The following is a 21,357-nucleotide window of genomic DNA, read 5'->3' on the forward strand; positions in this document are numbered from 1 at the left end:
CTACAAGCAGGGCAAGGAGGATCCAGGGAGCTGCAGAACAGCCAGCCTAACCTCAGTCCTTGGAAAAATTAAGGCATAAATCCATATGGAAGCAATGTCTAAGCACATGAAAGACAAAAGGGTGACTGGGAACAGCCAACATGGATTTACCCAGGGCAAACTGTTACTAACCAACCTGATAGCCTTTTATGATGAGACAACTGTTTTTCTGGATGAGGGGAGAGCAGAGGATGTTGTTTACCTTGACTTTAGTAAGATTTTTGACAGAGTGTCCCCATAGGAACCTTGTAGCCAGACTGCTGAGGTATAAATGGGACAGGTGAACTACAGGTTAGAAAACTGGTAAGACCAAGGCACTCTGACAGTAGTGGTCAGCAATTCCAAGTACAGCAGTGGCTGGTTACTAGTGGTGCTCCTCAGGGGGTAATACTGGGGCCAGTACTGCTAAACATCTTCACTAATGACCTGAACATTGGAATGGTGTGAATCCTTGGCAAGTTTGCAGACGACAAGTTTGCTGACGATACCAAACTGGGAGGAGTGGCGGATACACCAGAGGGCTGTGCTGCCATTCAGAGAGACCTGGACAGGCTGGAGAGGTGGGCGGAGAGGAACCTCATGAAGTTCAACAAAGGCAAGTGCAGGGTCCTGCACCTAGGGAGGAATAACCCCATGCAGCAGTACAGGTTGAGAGTTGACCTGCTGGAAAGCAGCTCTGCGGAGAAGGACCTGGGAGTGCTGGTGGACACCAAGTTGACCATGAGGCAGCAATGTGCCCTTGCGGCCAAGAAGGCCAATGGTCTCCTGGGGTGCATGAGGAAGAGTGTTGCCAGCAGGTCGAGGGAGGTGATCCTCCCCCTCTCCTCAGCCCTGGTGAGGCCCCATCTGGAGTACTGCATCCAGTTCTGGGCTCCCCAGTACAAGAGGGATGTGGCACTACTGGAGCAAGTCCAGCGAAGGGCTACAAAGATGATTAGGGGACTGGAACATCTCTCTTATGAGGAAAGACTGAGAGAGCTGGGCCTGTTTAGCTTGGAGAAGAGAAGGCTGAGAGGAGATCTTATCAATGTGTACAAGTATGTGAAGGGAGGGTGTCGAGAGGATGGGACCAGACTCTTTTCAGTGGTGCCCAGTGACATTGCGAGGCAATGGGCACAAACTGAAACACAGACACTTCCATCTGAACATGAGGAAAAACTTCTTTACTGTGAGGGTGACAGAGCACTGGAACAGGTTGCCCAGAGAGGTTGTGGAGTCTCCTTCTCTGGAGATATTCCAAACCCGCCTGGACGTGATTCTGTGCAACGTGCTCTAGGTGACCCTGCTTGATCAGGGGTGTTGGACTAGATGATCTCCAGAGGTCCCTTCCAACCTCAGCGATTCTGTGATTCTGTGATTCTGTGACATCAAATTGTGGAAAGTTGCCCATAGAATGGAGGGCAGGGCTGCCTTTCAGAAGGACCTCAACAAGCTGAAGAAATGAACTGGCAAGAACCTCACAAAGTTCAGCAGAGACAAATGGAAATGCCAGCGCCTGACATGGAATAATCCCAGGTATTAGTACAGATAGGGGAGAGACAGGCTAGGGAGCAGCTTTGAGTAAAAACTCTTGGGGTCCTGACAGACAGCAAGTTGAACATAAGGCAGCTATGTGCTCTTGCAGTGATAAAAGCTAGCTGCATACTGAGCTGCATTAGGAAGACTGCAGGCAGCAGTTTTAGGGAAGTGACTACTTCCTCTTTTCAGCTCTTGTGAGGCTGTATCTGGAGTACTGTGTTCAGTTTTGAGCCACCCCGGCAGGATCAACAAAGTGGGAGTCTAGTGGAGGGTGACCAGGATCGTTAGGGGACTGGTCCACATCAGCCATGGCTAGCTTGAGAGAAATGGATTTTTTTAGTTTGGAGAGAAGACTAAAGGGGGCTCTAATTACTGCCTACAACTGTCTAAAAGGGGTTATGGATAGGAAGGAGCCAGACTCTTTTTTGAGTTGCACAGCAAAAAGACAAGGGGCAAGAGTCAGAAGTTGCAGCAAGAGAGATTCCAGTGAGCTATAAAGAAAGCTCTTCACCATTAGAGTGGTCAAACACTGGGATGAGTTCTCTGGAGAGGCTCTGGAACCTCCATCCTTGGAAATATTCAAACTTAACTAGAGAAGGACCTAGGCAACCTGATCTAACTTTGAAGTTGGCCCTGCTCTGAGCAGCAGTTTGGATGAGATGATCCACAGAGTGCCCTTGTAAGCAAAAGTATTCTATGAATCTATGACTGATACTAAAGTGGCAAGGTGCCTAGATGCCTGCTGTCCTTCCTGAAAGGGCATTGACATCACCAGCCATATGGACAGATAAGGTTTAAAAACAGTCTGACTTCAGTATGTTACGAAGGTAATATGGATATGTGGAACTGGATTTCAGGACCATACTCAGCACCAGACTACTTTGAGGACAGACCACATTAAGTACCATATGTATGCAGAGACACTAAGGCCTGAATCCTCAAAAATGCTAAAATACCTAACTCTCATTTGAAGGGGCTTAACCACATTATACAGGGAATGTATAATGGTGTAGAGACTCCCCAGCCACTGACCATCCTTTCCTTGATGTCAAGCAAAGCGAGCTACATCTGCTTGGGCCTCCTGCTGAAGGCATGCAAAGTAGGGGCAGTTTCTGCTAGAACTTCTAACTCTCACACTCTTTTTGGCAGCTAAAAAGAGATTTACATATGCAAGGGGCCCGCACTTGTTCACTGCAGGTTCAAATTTTGTGCATGAACAAGTGATGGGACTGAAATGTGGTAGGAATATGGTGTGTTATGCACAGGTCCAGAGATAATTCTAGTCTGATTCTCTTCCTTCTTTATGTGTGGCTTACCATTTGTAACAAAGGCTGTATTGCTGTTTTGATTTTGACTCTCAGCTGTAAAAAAATCCTCCTATACAGCCTGAAATTTCTCAGAGACCTACAAATGTTTTTGATCTTCTATCCCCAGTATTCATGCTCCACTAGCATAAAGGTGTGTGTCAAAGCTGTCTCAGGTAGAGGAGAAGCATCACACAAGCTGTCAAAGAAATTCAGAGCAGTGCTGTAGCTGACTGAAGTTATGGCGTGACTGAAACTGAGTTCGAAGATTCAGTCCCATACGTATAGTAAACAATCAAATCTTCCACTGCTTAAATCAACTAAATGCACTAATACTGATGAAATTATTATTCTCCACAGTAAGTGTTGATCAAACCCTGTGGCTTTAAGTCTTCAAGGCATATGGCTAATAGCAATTAGTGTTTCCCTGCACATACCTAATGATGTTGTAATAAACACTTTGTTAAATTTACCTGAAAACTTTGAGAACTGTCCAAGTCTTCTTCTACTGGGAGCTGGGGAAAAGATGCTGTGGTTTGGATTTACTTTTGAATCACAATGCCAAGATAAACCTCCTCAATACTGCAACTATTATTTTAGAAGAATGAGAGATCATAATTTCAGTGGGATTATAACTGTCTGCATGAAACAAAGTTCACAATGTACGGGCCTATTATAGACTGGCAAACCAATTATCAGCTGTAGTATAGGTCAGGAAGCAAAAGCAGGCCAACCCATCAATGTCATAAGCAGACATAGTTGCACTGAAATCAGTGGAATTGAACCAGCTTATTCCAGTGATAAATAATATGCTGTAAATTTCCCTAGCTTTTTAAAAAAGGGCTTAAGAAAAACTTTCACTGCAGTAGAGCATGCTCTGAGTGACTGACAATAGAATCATGTAAAACATCAGGAAAAATCTCATTTGTCACAGTGGGGAAAGAGTATTAGGTAGATCTGAATTAGATTGTGAAATGAATGTGTGCAATATGCATGTAACATGGAACTTGGTTGCCAACTGAAGAGAGGAGGAAGAAGTATAGTGCTTTTTAAGAGCAGACATTACTTTATATTAGCAGCTATTTGAGAAGGTATTCCTTCTGCTCATGATATTCGTATTTACCATGAATGAGGGGGTATTCTGCATTTGTGGTGCCTGCATTCCTTGTGTTGTGCAATGAAATTTGCTGGCACTCATCCCAGAACCTTTCAAGGAAGAGTACATGGACGTCTGCGGTAATTTATTGGCCCCTGTTTGCAAACCCCTGAGAAATGACATTCTTGAGTTCAAATTTTGTTTAACTTTTTGCTAGATCTTTGTAAGTAGTGATAATTAAAAGCTGTTGTTAATGGCATGGTGAAACTTGCATGACTTTGGGAACCTATTTGGCAATAGCAGTTAGAAACATTCCACAAAGACTTGTGGTCTCTGTGCTTGCCTCTCATCTCACTACTCCCCTTCTAGAGAGCAGTTTGGCTATACCAGCAAATGTTTATTTATTTAACTTCTAAAGCTGTCATTGCAGACAGAGACTATTGCAAGAATGTCCCACCTGATTAATTTCTTCTGATAGCCAAAGCTTCTTGCAAACTGTTTCCCCAAAAGAAAATGAGCTAAGAAAAAAAATGGAGGCACAGAGGCCTGTGTAGTCTTGTTCATTACCAGAATGTATCCACGTGTGTTCCCATTTCCTAGGTCTGTTTGTGAAAAAGCATTTCTTTTTAAAGATGATTCTTTCTTTAGGTACCATCCCCTAGACCTTTGGATCTACCTATATTCTGAGAAACAGTGAACTTTTTCTTCCTCCTTTCCTTCTTCCTAGATCTTTGCACATAGGCTAATTCAAAGGCAGAGGGTTTTTGTTTGTTTGTTTGGTTGGTTGGTTGGTTTTTTTTTGAAGCCTTTTTCAAGAGGATGAAAAAATTGGGAGTGAAGAATAAAAGACACATACCAACAAGGACATGGGAAAAGTTAAATGATGTGTGGCTGATCATTGAAACTTTTTACAGATCCTCTGCATATCAGAGAAGTTCTAATATTATCAAACAGGTACATTGATGCTTTCAAAAATGCATGATGAACAGCTTTCCTTCAGGCCCTTATAAACATTTATTATGACTACCCATAAAAATAAAAACCTATTTGTCTAGAAGTTCAAGATAACTGCAAAGAATGGCTGTTTTCTTCTTTCAATCTACTTGTGTTCTTGCTAAAACAGTATTAAATAACCCAACTGGCTCTGATATCCCTTTAGAGAAACCTTACATTTGTAATAGTTAAATTATTATGACACTGAGGTCAGCTACAACACATTACATCAGTGCAAAAAGATTTATTTTAAGGAATATACTTTATTTCATATGACCTGCTTTTTCCTAATAGTCTAGAAGAGCCTAAGGCTGAATATTCATACTTTGAGAGTTTCTGAAATGCAGCAATGGCTAGCAAACCTTTTTGAGTATATTTATACCTGCTGCAAATGATTTGGAAACACCTACTTGTCCTATTTTCATGTAGGAGGAACAAACCATATTTTATAGATAGATCTCTCATTTAAGGATTTTGAAATTATGTATGCCTGTGCTTTGCATTATAATGCAAATTATATCACACCCTTTCTTTTCAGTCCTCTTTTTCCAGTCTGGGTTTCATAGAGAATATATAGTTAACTTACAATTAACTAAGTTAACTTATACTGGAGTATTTAATGGCAAACCTCAGTGCACATATGTAGAATTAAATTTCAAATGTCAAACACACCTGATAGCAATTTCTCACTTCAGTAATGTAAATAGGAAGAAATGCATTTAACTCAATAGAGTTGCATCAGTGTTGTAAACGTGTGAGATCAGATTTTGTAGACGGAATGGACTTATCATATATACAGATTTAATCAACACAGTCTTCATCTTTAAGTTTATTGCAGGAGGGATCCAAGGGGATCTTATAAATGTGTATAAATATCTGATGGGAGGGAGTAAAGAAGATGGAGCCAGACTTTTCTCTGAAAGGACAAGAGGCAATGGGCACAAATTGAAAATTCCATTTAAACATAAGAAAAGACTATTTTACTGTGAGGGTGGTTGAACTTTGAAACAGGCTGCCTAGTTGTGGAGTCTCCATCCTTGGAGAAGAAAAAGTACAATTTAAATTCCATTTATCATGTGTCCTGTTATCAGAATTGATATTTAGCAACACCACCTCTTAAACTCAATTTTCTGGGACCATTTGGTATGGGCAGAGAGTTGGATAGAAGTGAAATCATTAGGTATTCATTTATATCATTTAGATGACATGGTCTGAAAATGCTGAGAAAGATAGCCAGAGATTACAACAAATTGTGCCAATCAGCCTCAGGGCTATTCTTAGGGATAAAGAATAAATCCGAACTGGAAGCAGAAACAGACAGATATCTGAAATAAATGACGATAAGATCTATTGCTCTCTTTCCTGCAAGGTTATTTCTCTCCTCAGAGATCCAGAGTGTCTATATTTAAAAGCCACAGAGCATTTCTAATTTAAGGACTTGTTAAAGCCATTCCCTACTCCTGACATCATCCAAGAACAAGCCTTTAATCTCACCAAAACTTTATGACAAAAAAAAAAAAAAATTAACTGAATTCTGTAAAGATTTGATTTTGGTGAGGTACTTTTGTCCAGAAGGTTGCCAACAGTCAGCATTTCTGGCTTTTAGTTTGAAGACAAAAGGAAGCAAAATGGTTGTAAAAGTGTTTTTGCTTGCTCCTGTAGCTGAAACAAAAAATCCTGATAAAATAAATCATAAGTGTTAAAATAATAAACTGGAAAACTCTTTATGTTTTTATAGTATTTTGTTAGGCAAGAAGCTGAATTACATTTATACTAAATTCAGAAACCTCTATGCATCTAAACTTTCTGAAACCTGCCAGAAAAGGTCAGACTGATTTCTGCAGCCTATATGATCAGCACAGATAAAAGAGCAAGTGCTGTTTTACATATATGTGGTTTTGCACAAGGCTAAGTATAATCTGAGAATTAAATGAAATGTGGAGAGCAGAACTGGTCCAGGATCCAGATTTCTCATCAGTTTCTATTAAAATCAAAACAGCTTCTTTATGTCTTTTTTATACATAACCATCAGTCTGGGAATAAGAGACACACAGCTGATTATGTCTCACAAGCCCCTAAATGAGATCAAACTGATCTTGGAAGTGATGCAATCTCTGTGGAAGATGTTAGGTGACATTTTCACAAAACATTGACTGTTGTGGTTGCCTGAATTTTTGACATGCCAAAATGGAGCAAAGTAAAGAGGTCTGATTTTTCAGTGGATGAGTGCTGAGACCTTTCATACAGATTCTTTTCAGGTGCTGAGCCCCAAAATGGAGACAACCAACCTATTTTGAAAAATGTAGGCCAAGCTGGTCATGCATCTGTCAATACATTGTCAGTGCCTGAGATCAGTCTCCTATACTAAGGTCTACAGGCCACCTCTCTATCAACAAACTCTCTTACCCTCCAGAACTGGATGGGCACATTCAGACTTCGTACTGAGAATGGCAGCTGGTCTTTGCTAACTCCTGATTCGTGCTCAGCAATGATCTGGGAGAATGACTGTTGACCTGGTCCAAAAGTAAGCAGAGATCAGGCTGACAATTTAGCAATATGATGATTGGATTTCAGGGCTTGGGAACATTCTTGGAACTGTATTTCTCCTAATATAAATGCAACATATATGTCCTTTATCAGATCAAAGTACATTAAGGACTCATAAACTGAGTAAGTGTAAACAAGAAATCCTCTTTCCATGCTTAGCACATGTTTAGCATAGCGGGGATGGGATTTGGGAAGCAAATAAATTGAAGACTTCACAGAATCAAAATTGTGATTGGACATTATATTTTTTAAATTATACAGCAGAATGCATACAAATGCATATCTAGGAAGATATATTAAAAAGAGAATTCAATTTAAATGAAACCTTTCACTACAGATCTTCAATGAAAACTGTAGTAACTGTCATCTTGAAGAATCCTAACAGACCTCCTAACAGAATCCTAAGAGACCTGTATTTGCACATAAAAAACAATTTCATCAGGCCCTCCAGTGTGTGGTTAGTCCAGAGCATGACTGTCTCTTCTAAATAGTGTTTCTTTATCCTTATGGGTTTGTACTGCTAGCTTAACATTCCTTTGCTTTACCATTTGGTGGACGATTTGAACGGAAGGAAACAAGACACACAACCCAGAAATGTGTACTTTGTTCAATTACAGACAAAGATGTTAAACCATAATAATGTTTCCCGCCAACATAATGAAAAACAGTGAGATGTTCACATCCTAAAAAAACAGCTGCACATACAGGTGTCTGCACCAGATGCTTCCCTAAGCACAATGTGATAAAAGTGATTATTTCCTACTCAGCTGAGAACAATCCCAAAGCAGGGTATTTAAAGGAGGATGATAGCGCAGGTAATTAGGAGCCCCACGCCTTACACACAAAATAATGTTTAAGAGAGTGAAGCTGAGAACCATCTGCCCTTTACACAGGGGCCTATGTTTTTATTTGTGCATTTATCATAATGATGGGCAGTTTTCAGCCTGCTTTCCCAGGCGAGATCCTACTCAGAAAATGATTAAGGATTAAATGTCTTATTCCTGGTGGTAACAGGTGGTAGTGTGCCTTATGTTTCCAAAAGGAACAAGGGCACCAGAATATGTTACTTGACCAAAGGATATTTCTGTGAGGCATGTAAGACAATTCTGGCTTTGCCCCAGGTATGTGCGCTGTGGCTTTTCCTACCTTTGGACTTCCTGTCGTGGTAGCTCCGGCCTCGGTAATGGTGGCCACTGTCCGTGTACAAATTTTCAAGATCCTCTTGCCAGGAGTCTGGGTTAAAGTGTTTGAGTAGATCCTCCACTGTGTCAAATGCAGCAATGGTCTGATCCAGAGCTTCCGCCGTGAGAGTAGGGTCAGTCACTGATGGAGAGGGATAGGATACCCCCTAAGAGTGACATACATCTCAGTGTACTTGGAATAAATTACAGCACTGCTCAAAACATTTGACAATAGTTACTGAGAATCTTGTCTCATTGCTGACTGAAATAGCTGCTTTGGGCCATCTTTTGAAGTCCTTAGCTGGGCCAGTCTGTGGCATGCCCATGTTATATTTTTCAAGGCAGAGAGACACCAAGGCAACTCCCAAGCAAACCCCAGAGGAGGGTGCAGGGAGCGGCAGGATTACTACTGCTGGAAGTGCAGGCTATTTCAAAAAAGGTCAGATAAGGTTGGAAAAATGCAAAGCTTTACCCCTGTCTTCCGCAGGAATTGTCATTGTACACCAATCCCTCAAAAGGGATGTCAGTTTGCACACATGCAAAGATATAATGGAAATATCTTTTGAAACCTCTGTGATGGCCATTACCACAGAATGGAGGTGTCTTGTGCTGGGATGGTGCCTTCACAGTGCCTCCAGCTCTATTTGATAAATCCCAAATATGCAGATCAGAAACCACAGCAGAGAAAGATAAAGGCAACAATCCCACTAGACTTACTCTCTCTAGGTGGTCGTTTGGACTACAAATTTGGCTTGGTTAAGGACTTGAAAATATGGCCCTTTTCTACTAAGAATTAAATCTGTTATGAAACACTGATGAATACAAATTCCCCCATCCATTTACCAAAAATAAAAGTTACTAAAGCAAATGAGAAAAAATGTGATATTTGGACCTCCGCAATGTAACAGTGAAAACTGGGATTACCAACATAGTACTATCCTCACAATAATATATATAATTTACATACCTAATATACATAATACCAAATGGAATATTATTTCCAAGCAAGAAAGGCCAAGTGTCACTGTCTGAGCATATTTGACTGCCACTGAATTTGTGACATAACTAGACATAAATAAAATAGAGCGCTGGTTTCATTTTTATTAGAATGAACTTTAAACATTTTTCATAATCCTTATTTAAAATCACAAATATTCAGTACCCTAATATCACATTTTTCCTTGTCCAAGCACAAAACCTCCTAATATCTGGGTAAAATATGCACAGGAAAAACAATTAATGCAGATCTGTTACTTTCTAAAGAACCAAAATCGAAATACCTGATTTGTTCAATAAGAAGCATAATATAGCAGAAAAGTTTTGAATTTTTCTTTTTTAAGTTAAAACATGGTGGGGGTGGGAACTGGAAAATGAAAGAACCCCATTTCCCCTGAAAACCAAGCTCTAAAGTCATGTAGCAGAAACATGTCATTTAAAATTAATGTCCCAATAAAATAATTTTTTGCCTGATCTCCCAAGTAAGTACACATATTAAAATATTAATCTTTGTGATTAACTTTACTCAGCTGGGCAGTAATGGAAAGGACTACTCACCTGAGTAAAGCTACTCACTTGCTTTCAGGCTTGTGTCCTTCAATAGTTACAAAAATAGTTTTACAGTATATATGTCTTTTAAAACAAAACTTTGTCAGCTAATCATATCATAGAATTTACAGTCCTTGGCATTTTACTGCATATGTTTGCTGAAAGTATGGACAGTCCAAATTATTAAACACAAGAAAGAAAAGAAATGAAAACATTACAATAGTGTGGTCAAGAAAGCATAACTGCACTTTCCTACTTATCACCAGCAGCGCAAGAAATTTCAGAGGGTCCACTTGTGACTCTAAGGCTTCTACAATGCAGTGCTAACTAAAACACAGTGCAGATGGCTCTAAAAATTCATGACCCACTAAAAAGGAAGGCATACAACAAAGAATCTCTGCTAAGTGATTTGGAATAAAGAGATGGGAGCCCCATGAGATGAAAAGCTCATGTCAGTAAAGTGAAAAGTGTTGCTATCTAAAACAATGCTGCCGGAGAGATGGTGTTGCAGTCGGTCATCACACAGTATACTAACATAGTCTTTGAGGTTACAAAAGAAAAACGCACCCACATGCTACTTGCTTATTGAAGAAAGCTCAGTGGAGCTAATGACCTGTCTGTGATCACAGCCCAAGAGGAAAACTTCAGTCCCTGAGTCCCTTCCAAAAGCGAGAGAGGGAGGGAGAAGATGCAAGGATGCTGACAAAATAGCAGCATTAAAAATGTTCTGCTCTGGTAACACAGTGGTAGTGAGAAAATTCAAACACGTATGAGCATACTGTTGTACAGAGACTGCCCCACAGCATGTATACAACCCCCTTCTCAGAGATGCAAGTAAAGCCCATGTTTTTGGCACAGGAAGGAGGGGGGTGCTAGCCAGCAGGCTAGAGGTGTGTGACTTAGACTATGGCAGAGATTTTTTTCATGTGTTCGACTAAGCATTTCATTACAGAACTGCAGGTCGGACTGTGAATTTGCAGGGCATGTCAAACTAATACAAGCAGCAGGGATTCCCCACTTTTTCATATTAAAGCTCCTACTCAAGAGATTTCTGCAACCTAGTTCACACACAGAAGAAAGCTTAACTTTTTTCTCAGTGACAGCCAAGTCAATAGGAATTATTACAACAGCTCAGATAACCTATTGGCAGCTACATCATGTGACAAACCCAAAAGTAGCTTCAAAGCTGCCAACCCAGCTGCTTCTCTTTTGTCCTGCCAAGAATGAAATGCTAGGTTTAGAAGAGCTTGTGCTAGTTGTAATCTGGCTTCTGTGACTGCATCCAAAGAAACGGCAAGAGGAATAGTGAAATGCAAGAAACAGTGACTAGCATGTTTTTTCCATATTATGCACCTCTTCTAGGTTTCTTAAAAGCATTGAACACATTTTTAATTTCATGGGACACAATGGTATTTTTCTTTCTTGTCAGTGATCCTTCCCTTAATTTCTACTGCGTTTCCCCCTGTTCTATTATGATATTCTGGCTGATGCTATCTTTCCGTATTGTTGTGGAGCCGACAGGCACTTCAGTGTGTATCTTAGTATCATCATAACATTACTTTGCAAATAATGGAAACTGACCTAATAAGGAGGGAATTTTGTTAACCTTTCTTTGTGTTTGTCATGCCGGGTTAAGGGCAGAAGTATTGTTATTACCCTTGTGAAGAAAAACAAGAAATACGGTTTTGTGATATGATCCCCAGCAAGCAAGAATCTATTTGCTTGCCCTCAAATTTTCTTTCTGAGAGTTGTAATGTACTCAGATCTTAAAATGAGTCTTTGGGCTGCCTGCAGGTTTGAGGGAGAAAACTTAAAACTGTCATGCTAACATAGTATCAGCAGAAAAATATGTCAATTTGCCAGTGATTGACAGGTCCAAGTTTGTCCTTCCTACCATGGAGGACCACAATCCCCAAACTTTTCCTTCCTGAAGAATTTGGATGTTCTCAGATTTTTTCCTTGGTGGCTTTGGCAAAATTACTCAACCTCTCTACCTTATTTTCCTTAACGATAAAAAAAAGGACTAGTGATGCTTACTACTTGGCTGCAATGAATACTGGCTAGAAGGAAGGATTTCTTTATTAGATAGAGGATGGTGTGAGAAAAACAAAGAAACTGGGGTTCTGCTTCTGATTTAGCTGTAGGCTTCTGTGTGACCTTCAGCATCAACTTTCTACTTGTAATACTGGTATTGAACTTCCCTGCCTCTAATACATTAACAACTTTTCAGGAATGAGTAGATGTAAAAGATAAAACAAATCAAGTTCTTCTAATATGAAAAGAATAATGGATTATTGTTTGTTGTACTGGGCTCCTTATGATGTTAAGGATAATTAAATATGGCGTTTTACACTTCATCTCATTTTCATAGCTACCTGATGAGGGAGCCCTCAGCTTGCACTTTCAAACATCAGTGTACCATATTTTTAAATAAAATATTCTATCAGACAAAAAATGCACTCACTTTGTTAAAACACGTTAGAATGAAAAATGAGTTTATGTCTTTCAGCAAGACAGTCTCTTAGTATCTGCTGCTTGGCACATTGAGTAGATCTCAGCCCTGCCAACACTACTACTCAGAACTTTCAGCTCAATTAATTCAAGGCCGTCAACAAATTGTATCATGAAGAGCAAGTGTCAGCTGCAAAGTCAAGGTAAGATTGGCTTAACCTCTTCTGATTTCAGCAATCCAGAATTTTCTCTCTACTCGCTGCCTGGCCTGGAACACCAATCAGAAGAATTTATCCATATTTTATTTACTGCTACTCCACTGGCAACTACTGTAACAAAGGTGCCATCACTAAATCATCTTCCATGAATGCTCAAAACATCAGTCTTCCTTGTCAAGGCTGCTTTCAGCATTTATCCTCCTTCTATATGTTAGAAGAGGAGCAATCAGCCATGAGCATGGTGCTGACCAGCCAGCAGGGCACACATTAGAGGACTGCTTATTATTACTAAGTCTGATGCTGCATTGCCATTCCCCACAATGTGGACCTAGAATTTAACTTTACTTGAGAAATGTAGTGACGGACAGATTTTTGGTCAATGACAGATCAAATGTAATGAAGAGAAAGAAAAGATTATATACTAACTTCCCTGTGTTTTTTTTTTTTTGAGTCACATTTCATTGCTCAATATAGAGATTTAAAATGCAATGTTTCATTACAAATACTAAAAAAACCTTCAGTATTGACAATGAAAAGGCATATCCATTCTCCTACCAGCTTGCTATAGTCTTCCATTTAGGTCAAGACATTTTATAATTTAAAATCTTAAGGAGTTCGTATCTTGTATTTTCTTCTTGGCAAGATGAGTCTGAAAGCAAGAAATGTTTCCCAATGGCTATCTCATATGGCTACAACAGTTGCTGGCATATCCTGAATCTTTTGTCCTTCAAAAACTCCTGCCTAAGCCTAGGATGAGTTTGATAAACACTTATTTCATCCTCTGCCTGAAGTTGAATACATGGTTCCTCTGTGCAGGTTCCATTACAGTGAAGTGAATTGAAGCCAGCTCATCAATTCATTTATGGGCAAAATAGTAACAAACCACTTACTGAGACAGAGCTTGTGACTGACTCCCAGTTGGTTTCTGAGGCTGCATGCTGGAAATCATCCTAAGAGGAAAAACCCACAGGAAAAATCACCATTAAGGCAATGTCCTAAATTAACTATAGAACCTAAAAAATGTCTCAGCATTCTACAACTTTCACCTTTTCTAACCCTCTTCCATAAAAGAGGCCTTTGCCATGTGCCATTCCTAAATCTTTTCATAGGATAATGCTAATCTTCAGTTTCCTCCCTTTTCATTCTTTATAAACTAGGTCCTTGTAAGCTTGTTGGAGCAAGGATAGGTGTTATTAGTATTTTTAATAAGCTGTATGGTGCTTTGCATAACATTACATTACGTTCATCTTCTAACACAAATATTAAACACCACCTCTGTATGTCTACAATCAGAGTGCAATGTTCTGTGAGGTTACCCAAGTTGACTCACTCTAGACACAATGTAGGCATATTAGTAGCCTGGGACTATTTAGCCATGGTGAGGAGCAGGGTAATCTAATCTGTTTGAAATGTAGTCCTAACATGACTATGCTGCTTTTGGTGTTTGTGATGTATTGAACTCGCTCATCTGTGCAGAGCACTGAATGGTGCCATCTCCTTTACGTCAAAAACCACAGCCACAGTACATTCATATTAGAAGTCTGAGAAGCGCGCGCACACACACACACACACACACACACACACACAAAGAGCATTTATCATTAATTTCATAGAATCACAGAATCACAGAACAGTTGGGGTTATAAGGGAGCCCTGGAGATCATCTGGTCCACTCCCCCTGCTCAAGCAGGGTCACCTAGATCAGGTTTCCCAGGACTGTGTCCACTTGGGTTTTGAATATCTCCAAGGTTGGAGACTCCACCACCTCTCTGGGCAACCCGTTTCAGTGTTCAACTACCCTCACAGTGAAAAAGTGTTCTCTTACGTTCAAACAAAATCTCTTGTGCTACAGTTTGTGCCCATTGCTTCTTATCCTGTCACCAAGCACCACTGAGAAGAGTCTGGCCCCATCCTCTTTACACCATCCCATCAGATATTTATGCACATTTATAAGATCTCCCTCATGAGCCTTCTCTTCTCCAGACTGAACTGCCTCAGATCTCTCAGCCTCTCCTCATATGGGAGATGCTCCAATCACTTTGTGGCCCTTCACTGGACTTGCATCAGTAAATCCATATTTTTCTTGTACTGGGGAGCCCAGCACTTGACACAGCACTCCAGATGTGGCCTCAGCAGTGCTGAGTATAGGGGAGGATCACCTCCCTCAACCTGCTGGTAATGTTTTTTAAATACAGGGATGGAATTCATCTCATCTACCTTCAGACATCTACAAGGCAGACATCTAATCTAGTCAGCCTTGTTTCCATTTACAGTCAACTGAAACTAGCATTTTTAGGGTTGAATTCATCTGATCAATTTTAGAGGCCTAATTTTGGTTAACATGAATTGCATCCTAAAAATGCTTTTTCCTTTCCATTGGTTATAAAGGGAGCCTGAGGTGACTAGTTTACATACAGATATCAAAATTGTAGATATTGACAGTTGGTCAGCTGAATCCAAGGCTACTTCTCTAATCACTGTAGGGCAATCATTACTTAAATAATGAATGAAACTTTTTTTTCAGTTTTGCTGATTTCCAGCTGGAACAATTAAACTATGAAAAAACAGAAAAAAAAAGGCAGCATTACAGGATGATCAACATGAATAGGCAGGTCATAAAATTGGATGGAAAAGACAGCATACCAAGATTTTCATTTCTTATAACTGAATTTCGTAATTAAAAGATTTAAAGAAGACAGGGCTCAATGCCTGGGCTCACCATTTTACACTGAGTTAGTATCTGCTGTGCATTTTTTAATCTGGCAACCTAAAAGGGAAAATGGAAGGCTAGCTGCTCAGCTGATGCTCTCTGGAGTCAGTACTATGTTGGATCGAACACATATGCACATGTTCAATTACTTCTTACTAATGCAAATGATAAAACTGATGACATAATCTGCTAGTCCATGAATAAATTTTTCCCTTAGTCAAGAAGAAACAGAGCTGGTTTCAAATTTAAACTTCATATAAATGGTTACTTTAATAATCTTCATTTCCTATAGAAAACTATATAAATGTCCTAAAAATCACAAGATTGTTTATTCAATATTGTTACTATTTCTTCTTCCTTAAAATGCTATTTTTCTTCAAATGTGAGACATCAAAGCTTTAGTGATTTCTTAAGTACTTATGGGTAGCATAAGTTAGCCCATCAAACTATAGTGTCACTAACTGAGTGACGAAACTGCAGAGCTATTAAACTGTTATTAATTAGAGTGGCCATTTTCTTCTAAGAATACAGATGCAAAATGTTATCAGTTGGCTACGTTGGCCCCATTCTCTGTAAATTTCATTGCCCAGCTCTACATAAGTCACACTTTAAAGTACATACAAATGGATTTAAAATGCTCATGGATCCTCTGGTAACAGTTGTCAGTTGCAAAACCTGGAAATCATTTCCTCTCTATCATTATTTTCCATTTAGCACTTCCAGAAAAAAAGTGGCATTGAGTTCTGAAGCATTATTTTATAACAGGGACAATCTGCCTCATTGAATGTCTGGAGAAGACTGCAGACAAGGAATAATTTTGTGTTTGAAGTGATGGTCCCCTTGTGTTATCTAATTGTAGACATCAAAACTGTTTCTTTAGTCTATGATTCTTTGAGATGGCTGGTGCCAGGGAACCACTCCAAAACCCTGAGATAGATATGTGTACCACCTGCTTCTTGGATCTCAAACCTGATGACTGCACATTTTGACTCTGTGATTATATTTCATCTGCATAAACTATTCATGACTAGATGGCTTTGTTCCACCATCACTTAAGGCAGCTGCAATCATTCTTAGCTTCTCAGAGCTTTCAACCTCTACAGTTTGAAGATTATTATTATTTATGGCTTCTGCTCGCAGCTATTTCAAGTAACGATATCAAAGTGGTTCTCATCATTTCAAAACCCTCTTCTCCTTTCTTACCATTGTCCCTAACAGAACCTGAAGGACAAATCTATTTTCAGTACTATCTATTGAATTCATACTGCCTTGTTTATGCAGACTTGCACATGACCACTTGGCTATTGTTTTCTTCATTACTTAAAATGGCGTTAAAACATTTAGTTAAAACACAAACATTTTACATTCTTTTCAACTGCGTACTAGAAAAATAGAGTGGCAATAATTTGGCTACATCACTCTGACAACAGTGCTTTTATTTTTGTATGAGTGTCACGGTAACAATACCTTACTTGAGACTTCAGCAAAGCATCACATTAGCTGTTCTACAAGCACCAAAAATACAGGTAAAGCCACAGGACTACCAATCATCTTCTGATAGCTGCTACTTTTACTGAGGAAAAACTATTTCCATATCTCAGCTTTCAAAATTATAGCTCAGGGAGACAAACCCTGAATCAGTCCTCAGGGTTAAATATATATGGGCATTGATGTATTGTTGGTGGCCTTGTTTCAGACAAAGATAAGCTATTCTTTCCTTCACAGACTGACTTTGTCCACACCCTGTCTGTGACCAATGACATCAGATAAGCGAGAGGGAGTCATATGGAATATTCTTTGTTTCACCAAGGGCTTTCACAAGTGGAGATCATGAGGCATAATCTCTGCTCTCAAGGATATATGAAACTTGAAAAATAGAGATAGAGCTGGCTGCAGAGGGAGATGGTTTACAGCCCGCAGCTCCACAACCTGTAGCAGTGCAGTCTCTTCCAGGGCCAAGCCACCCTGTGGTTTGGCAGTGTCAGTGGGAACAGGGAGAGCAGCTGGTGCTGGAGTTGTTGGGAAGACACCAGGGATGAGGGTGTGACCTGTAAAACCCCAGTTTGAGGAAGATGTCTATGACTCACTCTACTGTATCATGAATCCAGCAAAGTATATGAGTCCCTTTCAGCCAAGCTGAATTACTGCCTGGTCCTCAAATTAAGAACAAGAAACACTTTCTAACATTTCTGTGATTCTTGCTTTTTTGCACACTCTATCACTGTAATCTATTTTTCGTCATCTCTGTGCTTGACATCTACCAGGCCTGATGCCTAGGATAGGCAATAACTGCCACAGGGTAGTTACAACATACCTGCAACTCTCCATTGAGTGAAAAAAAAGCCCTAAGCTCTGCATACGCTTCTCTCAACTCTTTCTCCTAATCTACAGGTCTCAAAGGTAACTGCATTAGGTTAGGTAAAAATTATCTATCTGCCAAAACAACTATAAACTACAACTAATAAAAGCCGAGGTGATGCTCTCAGCTTCAAGAAGTAGGTAAGGTGCACAAAGGGGTTGTGATCAAGGAGAGCTCAGATAGCATCCTAGACTGATGGTCATGGCTTGCCTGTTTAATGAGGTCCTCTCCTGAAGGAGCTGCCTTCTCCACAGGGCATTGTAATGGAAGGAGAAAAGAAGTGAGGGGAAAAAAGGTAAAAATGCAGATGTACTTTGGCCAACTGAAAAAGAACATGAGAAAGAAGAAGAAAAAAAAAAACCAAGGAAAAATAAGCATAGAGAAACTGAAAGTGTTGAGCTTTGTCTATGCACATTAACTTTGTGATATTTAGATGCTCTAGCTACAAATTGTACAACAGAGCAGCAGCTTTAGAAGTTTGCAGAGGTACAGGACAAAGGGGATATGCTAAGGCAATCTGTACTGAGAGGCAACAAAGATTCTGCAAAATAAAATCAGAGGTGAAATGGGGCGTGTCCAAAGACATCCAGTGCAGAAATAAAAAGAAGTTGGATCTCTCACTAGAACATAGGATTTAAAGACTAGGACAACGGAAGATCTGTAAGGTAAACCTGAGGTAAATTATAACTTGAAAAAAAGGAGATGAGATTATCCTAACATTTAATTTAATAAAAGAAAACTCACAAACATTTTTGAAAAATAGGGAACATGCATCTATTGCATTCAGAGCAAGGCAATCACCTGCAGACAGACAGGTGATAAGCAGATAAACTTATAATTGTAGTTGGTATATCAAGTTACTCTAATCTGGGCATGAGATCTTTCTTTTTCTTTTTCCCTGTAACAAGCCTTAGTATCAATACTTTCTCTGAACGTTGAATTTACAGATATTATATTTTATATATAAAATGACAGCTATTTTAAGCAAATAAAACCCAAGCTCAAAACACACTGCATAGCAGTAACAGTGTTAAGTCAAGTAATAGACAAAAGTCATTCCATTCAAAAACAAGCTGTGATAAGTACTCAAGTAGGTATACTTCTACTGGTTCATTGTAATTTCTCATGCAACATTTTAGTATACTCCTATTTACGTTCTTAAAGATAAATAAAAAAATAGAGATGTATCCTCTGAAATACTTTTCTTTTACCTTACTTTCAATCCATTACATTGCTAGGTTTCACTTTCTTGTCAGTGTGATATTTATTACCAGTTATTATAAGGATGTTGAAAGATAGCTGCTTTCCTACAGCAGGCTTCTGACTAGGAACTGAGAGGTTGCATTTTTCTTATCTATAGTAGTGGTAATATGGTCATTTCTGGTGATCAGGCTTTAAAATAAAAGATGATAAATTTGGAAAACATACAACAATGATTACCTGTAATCTGGAAATCATGCCTTGCAATGAAAAAATAAATGGAGGCCAGTATCTTTCAAAAGAGCTAGAGGTAACTTAACCTTGTCTCTCCAGATAATAATCTGCAGTTAGCTACAAGAGGCTATTAACAATGCTAACCTGCTCTTTTATCTAGCAACGCAAGCATTTAACAAAATCAGGTGGCTGTAATCTGAAGGCAGTAATATTCAAACTGGAAGTAAGATAATATTTTACCACTGATGGCAACTATTACTGGAACAGATAAGAAGTGAACAAATAACTTTAACCATATTGAATGTTTCTTTCTATTTTTAGTGTAGTCTTATAAAGGCAGACCATCTAAGACACCACTACTCTGCAGTCAGTAACAAAAGGTCAGACAGGCACTAAAGAGTGCCCGAACCCAAATGTGATAGCATGATTCTTGCTCTGTAGAAAAAGATATAAATTGAGTTTCTGAAGCCCAGTTGACGCTACATATCAGTAGCTACAACCTTATTATCAGTTATAACTAAGTTAATACTAGTGCAAAATGACATATAAAATCACTCTTGATCTGTTCTGACATATTTACTGGTTATAGTTGAAAAGGAAACACAGAGTACTTAAAATTTCCAAAGTTTAAAGTTGTAATAATAACTTAGGTTAACTGCGGTTTAATATAATTATTTATGAAATGTCAAAGTAAAATTGAAGAAAAAAATATAAAGAACAGTTGTGTTTGGTCAATACTTCTCTTCCTCCTTCACCTAGTTTTGGAAGCAGGCATTGCTGGGTGCATATTATGAAAGAAGCAAAGACATTGACATTTAAATGATCTCTCTAAAAGGTCAGAGCATATTTGCCCAAATAAGACAATAGCTGTGCCTTTGAAAAATCAGATGTCATCCAACATTAAACTGCGTGTGAGTTCCCCATCTGATGCACAAGCCCATGAGAGAGTGCACAGGACTTCACCAGCATGCTGTGCAAAGTGTTCATTAGCTTTAATTTTTCTGTTTATCATGGAGGCCTGTTCTTAGCTCTCCATGTACAAGGGATTTTGTTTTCTAATAGCTACTCTGGTGTGTACTGCAGTTAAGCAATTGTAAACAAAATATAAATCAACTAAAATTCATTGTACATACTCTGCGATCCTTCCTCTGCCATTTTTACCTGAATGGAGAGTTTCAGCTCTGAATTTAAACACAGGGACACACAGCTTGAAAGGATCTTCCACGTCATCAGTTCCAGCACCCTGATTATTTCAGGCAACGCCATCATCATAAACAGCTCACTGTCCATTTTGAACCTAGTTAGGTTTTCTTTGCTCCTCAAAATTCCTCAGATTGGATGACTGTTTCCAGGCTAAATTTATCTTTATGCACTTACGTAAGTGCCAGCCTTGTCCTTTTCTTCCTCTCTTGGGTTTGCTTCTTGCAGTACTTGTGAAGAGATGCTATACCTCCTCTCAACTTCTGTTTTATTACACTAAGCAAGCCAAGTTGTCTTAGTCCTCAGTAAGAAATATTCTCTTTTCCCCCACCATCCAGTAGTTGTTCCCTGAACCCAGTCCAAGAAAGATGCAGTTGCACTGTACTGTGGGGACCAAAACTGTACATAGTATTCCTGAAAAGATATAACTAGTGCCTCATTGATAATTTCTATGTCTAGTACATCCAGGAGCTTTCTTCTCCCCTCTTTGCTAACTGGTGAGATCCACTTCACAGCAAATGTTTTTGTTATTAAGCTCTACGTGAGTGACCTCTCTCTTTGGGCTGTTGCATTTAATTCTAAACCAGTTCTCTGGTTTTCAAGGTCATCCAGTTCTTCTTCTGTGATATTCTGACTGTCCCATTCACGGATGATGCACTTCAGCTCTGTGTGCACCGCAAAATTCATTAAAATACTACCCTGACAGGTTTTGCCATGGTCCCTAAGAAAGACTGGAAATAAAATGAGCCATGAGACTGACCC

The 21,357-nt window shown here is 39.3% G+C and overlaps 1 protein-coding gene across 3 annotated transcripts in view; it reads right to left on the reverse strand.

The window, feature by feature from the left end:
• The window catches only part of PDGFD (platelet derived growth factor D), a 152,668-nt gene that overhangs the window by 21,055 nt on the left and 110,256 nt on the right, over positions 1-21,357 (reverse strand). For 2 of the 3 annotated variants that reach the window (XM_013956000.2, XM_013955999.2), the window contains exons 4-5: positions 13,783-13,842; positions 8,644-8,845 (exon numbers count right to left, since the gene is read on the reverse strand). In XM_013956000.2, the coding sequence (XP_013811454.1) occupies positions 8,644-8,845; positions 13,783-13,842 (262 nt within the window). The remainder of the gene's footprint in view (positions 1-8,643; positions 8,846-13,782; positions 13,843-21,357) is intronic. The other variant, XM_013955996.2, reaches the window with a different exon arrangement.

Source organism: Apteryx mantelli, chromosome 1, assembly GCF_036417845.1.
Source record: "Apteryx mantelli isolate bAptMan1 chromosome 1, bAptMan1.hap1, whole genome shotgun sequence".
Taxonomy (NCBI): Eukaryota; Metazoa; Chordata; class Aves; order Apterygiformes; family Apterygidae; genus Apteryx; species Apteryx mantelli.